At 44.3% G+C, this 14,587-nt stretch overlaps 1 protein-coding gene across 4 annotated transcripts; it reads left to right on the top strand.

Annotated features, from left to right (window-relative positions):
- Positions 1 to 299: 299 nt before the first annotated feature.
- Positions 300 to 14,574, top strand: rc3h1b (ring finger and CCCH-type domains 1b). 4 transcript variants are annotated; one of them, XM_053628361.1, is made up of 19 exons: positions 300 to 434; positions 1,743 to 2,153; positions 2,764 to 2,884; positions 3,041 to 3,280; positions 3,375 to 3,550; positions 3,705 to 3,905; positions 4,011 to 4,143; positions 6,517 to 6,748; positions 7,284 to 7,538; positions 7,768 to 7,958; positions 8,126 to 8,556; positions 8,631 to 8,795; positions 9,010 to 9,162; positions 9,242 to 9,461; positions 9,560 to 9,632; positions 9,717 to 9,822; positions 10,470 to 10,637; positions 10,764 to 10,864; positions 11,039 to 14,574. In XM_053628361.1, the coding sequence occupies exons 2-19, from the start codon at positions 1,923 to 1,925 to the stop codon at positions 11,193 to 11,195; spliced, it is 3,354 nt and encodes a 1,117-aa protein (XP_053484336.1). In that variant the 5' UTR covers positions 300 to 434; positions 1,743 to 1,922; the 3' UTR covers positions 11,196 to 14,574. The 4 variants fall into 4 exon arrangements, with proteins under 4 accessions (XP_053484336.1, XP_053484337.1, XP_053484334.1 ...); XM_053628362.1 differs by having other exon boundaries at positions 7,284 to 7,526; positions 11,039 to 14,573; XM_053628359.1 differs by having other exon boundaries at positions 10,443 to 10,637; positions 11,039 to 14,573.
- The last annotated feature ends 13 nt before the right edge of the window (positions 14,575 to 14,587 follow it).

The following is a 14,587-nucleotide window of genomic DNA, read 5'->3' as shown; positions in this document are numbered from 1 at the left end:
ACGTATATCTTCTAAATGCGAATTTTTGTCATCGTTTTGGAGCGAGCGCACTAGCTTATAGATAACTGTAAGGTGAACATATTCATACTAAAAGCCACAAAACGTCAATTTTGATATCATGGGGACTTTAATAAGCTTTTGCTAAGGCCATGGCTTACTTTTTTTTTAAATCGTTCTGTTCTACATAGCGTCAACTAACGAAAAAAAAGGTAGTGTGATTTTTCGTACTAGCCGTAAAACTGTAGAGTGCAGTACTAGGCACGACCAGCAGACGCTACAGCGGCGCCTCCTTTTCAAGAGTGTGTGTGTAAAAGAGAGGAACTCTTGAAGAACTTCGGTGATTGCTACACACACGGTCGATATGGCGACCAACAGAATAAGCCAATGTTTTTTATTAAAGAGAAGATGAAGGCGTCCGGACTCATGAAGCATGAGTAAGTGTGCATTTTTATTAGATTTTTTTTAAACTTGTAAACCATCGCAATGTTTTTTCTCCCCTTTGCGTTCCAGTATGTCTGTATTTGGGTGTGGACCGGCGATTTGCTAACTTGCGATAGCATCTCTTACGGGCTCGATTCCAAATTGACCCGTGCTGACTACTTGCGTAGGGTGTGAAATAACAGCTTGCGCACCCTCGTGAGTGCACTACTTTACCAAACAGCGCGCGGTTCGGGACACAGCCGCAGTTTGCTTTGCAAGCGTTGAACGCAATAACTAGATTTCTCAGCTGCATGTTTTTTTTAATTCGCTTTGACGCAGATTAAAGGATAAACTCGGTGAAGAATTGGGTTCGTTTAAATAAATTACTAAACTACACTTGCTTGTATTATTGTGTTATTTGAAGCTTGCTCTGCCTGCAGGTTGTGTGTAGCTTAGCTAACACTTTCTTGCGTCCTCTGCTTTAGCAAAAAATAAATAAATCACACATTTGCATTAAGCATTTGATAAAATTGTGACTGTCACGTTTATAAACAACACGGTTTTAGTGTTATTTCGTAATAACCCCCCCCCCCTTACATAATAGCCTATCATGCTAAATTTAGCTAGCTAGCTCGATGGTATTCACTTTACCTCAGCGGTTTTTGTTTGTTTGTTTGTTTGTTTGTTTGTTTTGATCCAGTGCATAATTTAACGGCGTGTCATTTTTTCCAACCACAGACGTGAAGCTTTTGGTTAGAATTTGAGTAAAATCGTCCAAACTAGCTCTGAAGCTAATCCAGCTAGTGTTTAAAAACACAGCAAACAATGCTAGAAGGCTTGCAAGCTAGCTTGTTTAGTTGCTTGCCAGCTGTGTCAATAACGTCGATAATTTATTTATTTGGATAAATACCGTGGTTATAATTTGACCTTTTAAACGTCGTTGGTTAAAGAAAGGCTTTAAAAAGCGGTGAAGGGTTGTGTTTTTTTTTTTAAAGTTAATTATTTATATAAATATGTATGTATATGCTGTTGTTAACTAACAAGCAGTGGCACTGACAGATGATTTAGCAAACGCACCAGCCAAACTCGATAACTTAGTAGCTGACTAGCATTACTAACAGCTACAGCCTTCAAAACAACAGAATTAACTTGTTTTTTAATTATAAATACATGTCATAATGTAGCTATGATGTTATAGTTTTGTTTTGGATGCATTTCTATGCCTTGTTTGTTCCTTTTGCACCATTTTGTTTAATCTGTCCAATATTAAGAGTGAAATAAAATGAGTCCTTTTTTAATCCTGTGTTTGTTTTTGTTTGCAGGTTTCAGGTCCTGCACTGTGTGATGAGACGCCAGGACGTGAGGACGTTGCTGCCGTCATTGTGGTTGTTGTTGACGAACTCCTTCTGATTCCAGTGGAATCTTCTGCTTTGTTGTTGTTTTGTTTCATGAGACGCACGCGCCAGAGCCTTGGCTCGTACATGTAGACCATTCCGGTGACAATGCCCGTCCAAGCGCCGCAATGGACCGAGTTCCTGCTGTGTCCCATCTGCACGCAGACGTTCGAGGAGACGGTGCGGCGGCCCATAAGCCTCGGCTGTGGCCACACTGTCTGCAAGATGTGCCTGAACAAGCTGCACCGCAAGGCCTGCCCCTTCGACCAGACGGCCATCAACACCGACATCGAGCAGCTGCCCGTCAACTCGGCCCTGCTGCAGCTCGTCGGGGCACAGGTCTGAGTCCTGTTAGTCTGCGCGTTGCGTCTGCATTCTTTCTCTAAATAACGGCAGGCGATAATATTGTAGTCGTATCAATGTCTAAAGATAATGGTTGTTGGTGTCAGGCCAAAAGAAACAGATTCGTCCAATAATTCCATCAGATATTTAAAAAAATAACAAAATCAAATGCGCACATGTATATAATATATACACGCCTATATACGGTATCAATATCTGTAACTAGGACCAGGTGATATGGTATGATCATTTATCACAATATAGATAATATATATATGTCGCAGTACAATTGCTTGAGATATCTCGGGTATTGTTATCTATCTTTAAAAAGTTATTTTAGTAAACATCATCATTCGGTATCACTGAATTGTTTTTGTTTTGTTTTTTTGTTAGAAAACCTGTGTATATATTGCTAGTGAATATAGCTAATTCCTTACAGATATATTAAAGTGTTATTATCGTTAGTAGTAGTATTAGTACCAGTAATGGTAGTCGTAGTAATTTCCTTTCAAAGCTCTTAACAAGTCCCGGCAGGGGGGTGTAGGAGCCGGAAAAACGAAAATTCTCCAGTTGGGTTCTTTTAATTTATTATTTATTTTTTCCTCAGGTGCCCAAACTGCAGCCTGTGGCACTCATTAGTAGTCCGGAAGACACTGAGCATTACGATGAGGCGCGGCAGTGCGTGGAGGAGCTCGCCCTCTACCTCAAACCTCTCAGCAGCGCAAGAGGTTAAAAAAAAAAAAACACACACACACACCTTTTGATTTCACAGTATGTACTTTCAGTCTTACAGAGCATAAATGTGTTTGCGTATGTTGCACCAGCCAAGCCACTCATCCTGAGCTTATTTATTTATTTATTTATTTATTTATTTATTTATTTAGGTATGGGGTTGAGTAACGCAGCACAGAGCATGCTCAGCAGACCCATGCAGAGGAAGCTGGTGACCCTGGTGCACTGCCAGCTGGTGGAGGAAGAGGGCCGGGTGCGTGCCATGCGTGCCGCACGCTCGCTGGGAGAGCGCACTGTCACCGAGCTCATCCTGCAGCACCAAAACCCCCAGCAGCTCTCCTCCAACCTGTGGGCCGCTGTCCGCGCCAGGGGCTGCCAGTTTCTAGGACCAGGTAAACCATTTATCTTCATCTTTTTTTTTTTTTGTTTTGTTTTAATGTGTCCTGACATGTATTCTGACATACCGGTCACGTGACAATTCCACAGCCATGCAGGAGGAGGCCTTGAAGCTGGTGCTGCTGGCGCTGGAGGACGGATCTGCTCTGTCCAGGAAGGTGCTGGTGCTGTTCGTGGTGCAGCGTCTGGAGCCCAGATTTCCGCAGGCCTCCAAAACCAGCATCGGACATGTGGTTCAGCTGCTTTACCGCGCGTCTTGCTTTAAAGTGAGTACTAAATATTAGAACAACACAAATATATCGTAACACAAACATTGTAAATGTTTTCGCTTTATTCTAGTCAGAATGCGCTTCCTTTTGGTGTATCGCTTATATGAAATCGCTTTAAGGCATATAGTCCATACATCTCTTGGTAACACAGGTGACCAAGAGAGACGAGGACTCGTCGCTGATGCAGCTGAAAGAGGAGTTTCGAACGTACGAGGCTCTGCGGAGGGAGCACGACTCTCAGATTGTCCAGATCGCCATGGAGGGAGGACTGCGCATCGCCCCGGACCAGTGGTCCTCTCTGCTCTACGGGGACCAGTCGCACAAGTCCCACATGCAGTCCATCATCGACAAGGTTTTATATCCTTTCTAATCCAGTTGTTGTTGGCATGTGTCGTTGAAAGGCTGTGCATTACCTTTTTATCTCCAATTTCTCGCGTCCGCTTTTTTCACACCGCAGTTGCAGACTCCTGCGTCGTTCGCGCAGAGCGTGCAGGAGCTGACGATAGCACTACAGAGGACGGGCGATCCTGCCAACCTGAACCGGCTCAGACCTCATTTAGAGCTGCTGGCCAACATCGACCCCAGTCCAGGTAAACGCGTTAATGTTCAGGTAACACCAACTGTTAGAAAGTTCTACACTGTTGGTATCTATAGACCCAGATGTGGCACAGGTGTGGAGTATATACAGTATCTCACAAAAGTGAGTACACCCCTCACATTTTTGTAAATATTTGATTATATCTTTTCATGTGACGACACTGAAGAAATGACAAATGTAAAGTAGTGAGTGTACAGCTTGTGTAACAGTGTAAATTTGCTGTCCCCTCAAAATAACTCAACACACAGCCATTAATGTCTAAACCACTGGCAACAAAAGTGAGTACACCCCTAAGTGAAAATGTCCAAATTGTACCCAATTAGCCATTTTCCCTCCCCGGTGTCATGTGACTTGTTAGTGTTACAAGGTCTCAGGTGTGAATGGGGAGCAGGTGTGTTAAATTTGGTGTCTTCACTCTCACACTCCCTCATACTGGTCAATGGAAGTTCAACATGGCACCTCATGGCAAAGACCTCTCTGAGGATCTGAAAAAAATATTATTGCTCTACATAAAGATGGCCTAGGCTATAAGAAGATTGCCAAGACCCTGACACTGAGCTGCAGCACGGTGGCCAAGACCATACAGCGGTTTAACAGGACAGATTCCATTCAGAACAGGCCTCGCCATGGTCGACCAAAGAAGTTGAGTGCACGTGCTAAGCGTCATATCCAGAGGTTGTCTTTGGGAAATAGACGTATGAGTGCTGCTGCAGAGGTTGAAGGGGTGGGGGGTCAGCCTGTCAGTGCTCAGACCATACACTGCACACTGCTTCAAAATGGTCTGCATGGCTGTCGTCCCAGAAGGAAGCCTCTTCTAAAGATGATGCACAAGAAAGCCCGCAAACAGTTTGCTGAAGACAAGCAGACTAAGGACATGGATTACTGGAACCATGTCCTGTGGTCTGATGAGACCAAGATAAACTTATTTGGTTCAGATGGTGTCAAGCGCGTGGCGGCAACCAGGTGAGGAGTACAAAGACAAGTGTGTCTTGCCTACAGTCAAGCATGGTGGTGGGAGTGTCATGGTCTGGGGCTGCATGAGTGCTGCTGGCACTGGGGAGCTACAGTTCATTGAGGGAACCATGAATGCCAACATGTACTGTGACATACTGAAGCAGAGCATGATCAGTATGCAGTATTCCAGCATGATAACGACCCCAAACACACCTCCAAGACGACCACTGCCTTGCTAAAGAAGCTGAGGGTGAAGGTGATGGACTGGCCAAACATGTCTCCAGACCTAAACCCTATTGAGCATCTGTGGGGCATCCTCAAACGGAAGGTGGAGGAGCATAAGGTCTCTAACATCCACCAGCTCCGTGATGTCGTCATGGAGGAGTGGAAGAGGACTCCAGTGGCAACCTGTGAAGCTCTGGTGAACTCCATGCCCAAGAGGGTTAAGGCAGTGCTGGAAAATAATGGTGGCCACACAAAATATTGACACTTTGGGCCCAATTTGGACATTTTCACTTAGGGGTGTACTCACTTTTGTTGCCAGCGGTTTAGACATTAATGGCTGTGTGTTGAGTTATTTTGAGGGGACAGCAAATTTACACTGTTACACAAGTTGTACACTCACTACTTTACACTGTAGCAAAGTGTCATTTCTTCTGTGTTGTCACATGAAAAGATATAATCAAATATTTACAAAAATGTGAGATGTGTACTCACTTTTGTGAGATACTGTGTCTTTAATAAATATTCCTGAAGTTTCTATAACCAGCGTGTATTTCATCCTCTTTTAAAAATTTATACATGCAGATACACACTAAGTTTCTCAAAGTCTTCTTTCCTTTAAGGAAAGAGTTTTCTCCACATTTATCGGAATCGATCTCCCTAGCGCTTGCTATTTTTAACAGCTGGGCAAACACTACATTTGTCGAAACTCGAAGCTAGATTTTCCTGTCAGGAGCTGGATCATAAACAAACAACACTCCCGAGGGAATGGCATGTTTCGACGTGAAAACGTACGAGTCACGCAGCATGACTGAGAGTCGAGATGTGTGCCGGGATGATGACTGCAGAGCGAGTCGGTTAGGAGGAAAAAATGTAACCGTGTTGAATTCTGAGAATAATATTTAGCTGTGACCTCTTATTCCACTTCTTAAAAAGCGCAAACAGGAAAAGGAAGATGTTGATGACTCCGTTGATGTTTGGACGGATTTGTTTTCTTTGGATTACTCTGTAGGTCACACCCCGTTGCCTATTTGTCTGGCATCGGTGCAAAAAAAAAAAAAAAATTACCCTTCCATCCCCAGAGTAGGTTTGGGCACGCTAATGTGCTGTCCTGTTCAGTATTCACGTAGCACATAATATGCGGATGATGGGGAATTTCCTGAACCCTTTTGCTGTCCTTTGTGCTCAGATGCGCCCCCTCCAACATGGGAGCAGCTGGAGAAGGGCCTGGTAGCAGTGAAGACGGTGGTGCACGGCCTGGTGGACTTCATCCAGAACCACAGTAAGAAGGGCACGGAGCAGCAGCAGCCGCCACAACACAGCAAGTACAAAACCTACATGTGCCGTGACATGAAGCAGAAAGGGGGCTGCCCCCGAGGTGCCAGCTGTACCTTCGCCCACTCGCAGGAAGAGCTTGAGAAGTCAGTATCTGTCCAAATGTTACACAAATGACTGTTTTTGCTACAAAACATGAGCTTTTTTCACCCCATAAAGGAATGTATCTTTGCTAAATGCTGTTATGTCCCATTAACTTTGATTTGTTCTATTAAAGGAATCACTTGATCATTCTATTTAAAGGAGTCACTTTTGATTTGTTTGCTTAAAGGGGTCACTTTTGATTTTGTTCGCTTGAAGGAGTCACTTTTGATTTTGTTTGCTTAAAGGAATCACTTTTGATTTGATTTGTTCGCTTAAAGGAATCACTTTTGATTTATTCGCCAAAAGGAATTAGTGACTAGGAACCTTTTCAGCCTCCTACTTTTATGTGAATTCTGAATTTGCTCATAAGCAAGTTTGAACACTTAAATATCATAAAGATATTATTCATAAATATTTTATGCTTGGAAATGTTGATGAAAATAAATAAATAGAATGCTAATTCTTTTACTTTTGTGATTTATCTCTTGCTTTTTTTTGTTAACTTGCAGAATTATAATGTCCATTTCATGTTCTCAGATACCGTAAGATGAACAAACGCCTGGCTCCGAGACTTCCCTGTGGTCCCTCCCTGCTGCCTGACGAAGGTGTTCCTCTTGATGTCGTGACCCATAAACCCTCACCCCTTACCAACGGCATCGTGGCGTCATGTCCACCACCAGCGCCGCAGCTTTTAGCACGTGGACACGAACCTTCGCCATATGACCTCATGCGCAAACCCAAAATGGACAGCCTGAGCACTCCTGGATCTCCCCCTGATTCGTACGACTTTAAGTAATCTCTACTTACGTAAACGTGATCCATGTTACAGAGTAGCATATGTCTAAAATATTAACCTTTTCGTGCTCTATTGAGGTCAGAACGATTTGTTTTAATTTTAAAATGCATTATATAAGGTCAGCTGGAAAAAAAAAAACTTCATTATAAGCTTCTATTATTTTATTTTTTTTCTTTTGTCTGCTCAGTTTTGGTTGACTCGTGCCTTGTTTTAAACCTTTTGCAGTTTGGATAAGTCTGGCCTGCCCCTGCCCCCGCACGCAGTTGCTCACCCAAGGGCCGAGCACCTGACCATGCCCAAGCAGATTCCCGGTGTGCCCCGCGGCGCTCCGCCGCTCTACCCACAACAGCCCGAGCTTTTTTATCCTGAGGCCAGAGCACCGTCAGGAGCGCAGTACGACGCCCAGTACCCTGCTGGTGAGTCTCAATGCTTCCCGATTTACAAGTATGAATTAATTAACGTGACGATTTACTGTAAAGTTCACACAACTAAACGTAGTCTTATAGTATTTTGACGCATATTAAATGATGACTGACCAACAGTGCATGTGTTCCCAAAGTATGCTTTCATTTCTTTCTTTCAGGTACCCCGTACCCCTACCAGCCGACTCAGTATGTGCCACCCCGCTACATCCGTAACCCTCTGTCCTCGGGCGATGCCCCATACCAGGACCCGTACTCTGCTTATGGCCCCGACCGCCAGTATCCACCTCCACACCACTCTGGCCCACCTTTCTCAGGCGTCAGCACCCATCCATACCCGCCCCCCTCTCACTACGACACCCGCCGACATGGCCCGTACGTAGCGCCACCCCCGCCACCACCCCCTCAGCCCTTCGGCCCGCCCCGAGACGAGCTGGTGCGCATGAGCCCTGTCTCCTTAGATGCACCACCCACTCCAGGGGCACCCTCTCCCCTCTACCATGCTGAGGTAGCATCCCGAGAGCGATATCCTACAGAGGGGTACTACCACCCCCCTGCACCACATCCTGGCCAAATCCGCTCCCATATCAGGGTGAGTTTGTTTTTAATTACAGACGGCGAACATTTGTAAACTTCCGAGTTAATACTTGAACATGTCCGCCGTAGGACCCGTATGGCCGCTCCCAGCCCAGCCTGGACTACCTGCACCGCAGGCGTAAGGAGCTGCTGAACCAGCTGGAGGAAAGAAAAGTAATTTCTCCTCCACCATTCGCCGCCTCCCCGACTCTGCCCTCTCACACCTTCCCCAACGACTACCCTCAGGAGGCACAGGCATGTCCTGTTTTAATTCTTACCATTAAAAATTATTTATATAATTTTTTGGTACTCAGTAGGGATGGGCAACATCATATAATATCAATACTGTAATAAATTATGTCACAGTATATTTTCTGGGATGTAGTGTGTACCAAGATAAGATATCTAACTCTAGTGGTTTTGAATTGGTTTTAAATCTTAAACTGACGACTCGGTTCGCGTCTTTCAGTACATAGAGGATGGCTCCAAGGCTTTCGGCACCCGAGAACCTGACTACGCCGGGCAGTACTCCCCGTGGTCGTGCGACACCATCGGCTCATACATTGGCTCCAAAGATCCCAAACCGAAAGACGGCGTGAGCGCCGGAGCGGTGGAAATGATGGTACGTCGTCGTCGTCGTCTATGCTCGATAATCGGTTTCTAGGACCGAAATTGTTCAGTTGTTTTCATTCTTTTTACAGAACACGGAGGGGAAAGGTCTAAGGGAGCCGCCTCTAGACGGTCAGCGGCGCTCGGCAGAAGCCAAAGACGACGATCCCATCATTCCGTTCGGCCCTCTGCCCACGGTGTCGCCGTTTGGTGCTATTTCCCGCACGTCAAAGACAGGTTACCAGACCACGGGCCCCGTGCAGGCCATGGCGTCCTCGCAGGCCTCCGGCTCCAAACATGTCACTACAGCAGGTAGGTTCATCTGACATGATTTAAACTTTTGTTTTCTCAAAAAAACGGCTGTTCAACTGCTGATTTATTTCAGTTAAGATAAAAACTCTCTTTCATAGCCGACTACTCGTACGGAAACCATGGTGGCGGTTGGAGCAGTGTGTCTTATCCTCCCGGCCACTTCAGCGAGCGGTATGTGACCTCAACCAGCAATGATAACGACGACATAGTGTTTCATTACGTAGTCATTTCATCAGTGTGTCCGATGTCCTCCAGGCTGCCGGCTGTGTCCATGTCCACCCCTGAAAGAGAGCAGCTAAAGATGGAGCTCCAGCAGGTCAACCAGCAGATCAGTCAGCAGACGCAGATCCGCAGCATGGAGGTGACGCACGCAGAACAGCTCTAAGAACAACGCCTGGCTTAACTTTATTGATTTCCGTCCGCCTAAAGGAGTCGCTTTTGATTTCCGTCCGCCTAAAGGAGTCGCTTTTGTGTCTTTAGTACATATTTTGTTTATAGTGCTTCTTTGTGCATGTCAGACTTTTAAAAACTAGATCTGAGAGATATTTCCCATGTTTACCAAAATCACAAGTGGGGGAGTGTAACGGACATTCCGACAGCCATCGATATCTGATCGCAGTCTGAGTCGATGAGGCTCATGTCCGTTTCTCTCTCTCTCTCTCCAACAACTTAAGCCGAGTGTGAGGAAATTGCAAGCAATAATAAGTTTTAGACATATTAAAGCAGACTGGTTGTTGTATTCCCCCCCCGCCCCTTCTAGGCAAGAAATTAAAAAAAATTAAGGTGAGGTGTCAAAGTTATAACATTATAGGCTGAAAAGTGGATCATTATCGGATACCTGTCCACCACAGTGAGACAGATAATAATCTGGATGTTTTGTTTTGTTTTTGTTTGGTTGTGGTGGTTATTTTTATTATTATTTATTATTATTTTTTAAATAAAAATAAATTGTCTAGTGAAAATAATGCATTCCCTCACCAGCTCTCAAGTTCCCAAATCTGCGCGCAGGCCGCGAGTAACTCCGTGCTGCTGCAGCGAGAGGCCAGCGCTCTGAACACTCAACCTCCGGGTGCTAAATGGCCCATGGGGGGTGGCACCGTGTCCAGCGAGCAGCTCAGCCTGGAGCTTCACCACGTCGAGAGAGAAATCGGGAAGAGGACGCGTGAGATCGCTATGGTGAGTCCGAGTGTACACGTGTACGTGGATGATATATTTACTAATCCACGTCTACAAGACAAAAAACCGTCGCTGTCCAACGCTGCAGCAAATATATACAGGATTTATTCTTGGCTCTTGTTGCAGGAGAACCAGGCGGCACAGGAAGTCCAATACAAACTAAAGGCCACTGAAAACGGCCAGATTGACCACAAAGCCCAGCTGGAGGAGCTCTCTTTAGCACTGGGGTGAGCATTAACACACACTAGAATTAATTCTCATTTATGACTAGGGGTAATAATTAAAAGTCCTGGTAGTCAGAATCTGTGACAATTTGATCATGGCTGCAATTAATACTAGCTAGGACTGGTAAGAGCGTCGTTATGGTTACGGTAACACGTTGCATACGTTTGCTCTTCCAGCGACGTCTCGAACGGGGTAGGCAGCGTGGCACCCGCCAGCAGTGTCGGGGGAGCCGTGTTGTCTCTGACCAATAAGACGTCTTCGCTCACCCTCTGCTCCGGAGACCAAGTGGGAAGCGGATCAGAGCTCCAAAAGAACGGCGTCGTTCATTCTTGAGAGGCCGTAACCACACATCCAAACACACACACACTATTTGAGATTTCATCTTTTTCATTCAAAAGCGTTAAAACACGTTAACTGATTTGAAGAGAAATGCGCCAATATGAGATGAGGGACACGCACACACTTCTGTGTGAGCGCGCACACACACACACACACACACACACACACACACACACTTGCATGCTGTTCCATGCATGCACAAAACACTTGTTTTATTTTCGAAAAAGAAATGAGCAGTATCTGCCGTGATTATGAATCTTGTTTTCCTTTTTTTGTTCTGTGAATGAGCTTTTTGTTTTTGTTTTTCAAACGACTTCTCATCGCCTGGAAACCAGGGCATCTGATAATATCCTGTAATTGTTTTTTTCCTTTTCTCCTCTGAGGGTTTTTTTTTTTTTAAATTAACGCGACAAATCTGAGGCTAAGGAAAATTTCAAAAGCGAGCCGACTCCGTAGCATCTTTACAACCGATAATCTCGAAAACGCCACAAAATCCGCGCAGCCTCGAACGTGACGTGACTGACCAGACACAAAAGTAGCACGGAAAGCCGTTTTATCGGTCTGTTTTCGTACAGAGCGTTACCGCGGCTTTCCCCCCAACAAGGGTGCAACCGACACGGTGGCGAATCGCTTGGATGAAACAAGCCGGAGCTTGCGTGTTCGGCGAACACGAGGGTTCGAGATAACGGAATCAATCGTACGATTTCATTTAATTTACGGTTTTGGCTAAAGAACTGTCCGGGCGTCTAGAGCATTCTGTTTTATAGAATGCGTGCAAATGTCTTAACAAAAACAAACAAAAAAAAAAGCACTTTCTTCCATGTTTTTTCTATGAGCGTGTAATTTTTTTATTCGAGGAAGAACGTCTTTTTGATCCTCGTGTTCGCCGGAGTCGCAGCACCGTGGTTCCACTTATTATTGTTACTTTGATTGCCTCCCACCGCCACTCGTGTCACGCGGGTCGCAGCCTTGTGCACGAATTCCCGTCGATCCTCCCTGACTTCTGTGAAGTTGCTTACGTGGGTTTTCTGGTCACGTTCGCATGTTCAGGTTAGCTGCTGCACAGGAAAGAGGGAAGCGGTGCTCGAACGTGCATCACCACGAGATCCACGTTTTAAAATAAATAATTTAATCCGATTAGGCTTGTAAACCGCGCTCCTCACAACCCCGGCAGCTTGTTTCCGAATCGATTTGCTGCAGCGACGTTTACTCGAGCTCATTGCCTCGCTTCGATGTAGTGATTGTGTGTTTTCACACACAACATAACAGAATGTATAACGATACTCCGCCGACTATTCGGACAAAAAGACAAGGATGCCCCTGAAAACTATCAGATCAAGACGTGTACAAGCTCTGAAGTCTTCCTATAGTGATGACATTCTTCACGTGCAAACGTTTCGTTCTAGTCTCTTGAGACCGACTATGATAATTAAGCTCCAATTTTGGGTGCAACCTCTTAACGTGTAAATTTTTTTTTTCGTCTTGATTATTTTGTGCTCTAAGTTGTCGTGATTTACAATTATATTAATGATTTATAGTCATGAACTTTTTTTTCTTCTTATGATTTTGCTCGCGAAGAGCATGCAGCCTTTTCCAAGCAATCGTCAAGATTGGACGCGAGCCACGTAGCCGGACATTTCGTGAAATGAGGATTGCAAGGTTTTCGTGTGTTTCTTGTGCTAGACAAGCATCTACTTGCGAATAGTCGTGTAAAATAATAAAATTGCTCGGATCCAAATAATCGGCTTGCTTCCAGACAGAAACGCGACCTTATTTGATGTAACAGTCGCAACTCTGCATTATATAAACGTTTGGGGTTTGTTTTTTTGTTTTTTTTGTACGTTTGGGTTTTTTTTTTATTTTTATTTTTAAACGATGTTAATTGTCGTTTGTCCTCGGAGTGGATTACGGTCCCCTCGCGCTGTTCAAGCAATCGTAAACTTTAGCGCGGCTGAAGAATCGCTCGCGTGTTCTACATCCAGACGGGTGCCAGCATCGCTAACGGGAAATTTTAGCAGGACAAATTTAACTTTGAGACACATCGTCTTTCACGTCTGACGTCCTATCCCATTCTTCTGGGGTTTTTTTTTTTGCCTTTTCGACCAATGCCGAGAAAGCAGAAAAGCAGAGATTTTCAGGTGTCTCCCATATCGATGTAGTCCTTTCCTCGGCGAAGGACCGTGCGGAGGCAAGGTGGACGATCAACAGAAGTCTCGTAAGGTTTAGCATAAAAGAAACGTTCAAGAATAATCGTACGTCACATGGCGTCGTCTTTTGTTTTGATTTGTTGCCTGACTGAACAAACACAATCTTTAAAAAAATAAATATTATTATAATTATAACTAAAACTCCTGTGTGCGGAAGGAAGCCAGTGTTTTCTACCGCGGTGAACTCTTCGCTGAACCAAAACCGAACTAAGCGTTCTGGATCCTCTTGCGTGTGCTGTTAGCGCATAAGTGTGAGGAATTATTTTATTTATTTACCTTTTCTTCCCCTTACGATGTTCCAATGAGTGACACACAGCTAGGACACTACTTTTATTTGTATTACGTGGGAACGTGTGTGATAATTATTTAAAGATTATTCAGTAAATTGGTTTAATTTAGATTTTCCCCCCTTTTTTTTCTTTTTTGGTGTACATTTTAATAATCAGTGATCTCACTGAGCTCGTAACTCTCGCTTTGGAATCTTTGTACGTTTTACAGATAAAATCGTGCCCATTGTCCATCCACTGAAAACGTAAGTGGCATAAGACTCGTTTATATAAGAAACGTTTTGTGCATGACGATTTATTTTTCTTTCTTTCCTGGAGCAGAGGTGTCACAGCGTAAATGTGGCGATCTTTGCGAGCAGGCCTGTTCCTAATGGATGATATTCATTTCTCTATGCGGATCGTGTCTGTTTTGAGCGGACCTGTAGCACTCGTTTAAACGATAAAAGCTGAATTAACTCGTGTTTTTTGAACCTTAACACTGTTATGGCTATGTCTATATAATTTTTTTTCCTCTTTTTATTCCTAACTTTTTTTTTGGGGGGGGAGGGGGACGTACTGGCTTTTTTATGATTACTTCCAAGTCGTCTTGTTTAAAAACAAAAAGAAAAAAAAATCTTAACTTAAGGTACAGTCTTGATTTCAAACAAGGAAAGGTTTTATATATAAACTTTAGATTATACTCCATTAAGGAATGTTTAGAACCATCTTACTCCAATGTGGATGTAGCCATTATTACGCCATTTTATGACTTTGTAAAACAAATTCACTGTGTGAAAATTGGTTTGCATTTTTTGTATAATACAATCTGCTCTTTGTTTTTGTTTTGAGAGGTGAAACTGGAAGTTTGGAGGAGGAGGGGGGGGGGAACCCTGTGATATTAAAAAAAAACAAA

This window comes from Ictalurus furcatus, chromosome 7 (genome assembly GCF_023375685.1).
Source record: "Ictalurus furcatus strain D&B chromosome 7, Billie_1.0, whole genome shotgun sequence".
Lineage (NCBI taxonomy): Eukaryota > Metazoa > Chordata > Actinopteri > Siluriformes > Ictaluridae > Ictalurus > Ictalurus furcatus.
This window is presented reverse-complemented; position numbering and strand designations above follow the sequence as displayed.

What these genes read in the sequence shown, in the direction of transcription:
- rc3h1b (XM_053628359.1), top strand. Translation starts at nt 1,923, where the DNA reads ATGCCCGTCCAAGCGCCGCAATGGACCGAGTTCCTGCTGTGTCCCATC. An exon ending in CAACATCGACCCCAGTCCAG is followed by an intron (nt 4,144 to 6,516) that starts GTAAACGCGTTA and finishes CTTTGTGCTCAG; the next exon opens with ATGCGCCCCCTCCAACATGG. An exon ending in CCGGAGCGGTGGAAATGATG is followed by an intron (nt 9,163 to 9,241) that starts GTACGTCGTCGT and finishes TTCTTTTTACAG; the next exon opens with AACACGGAGGGGAAAGGTCT.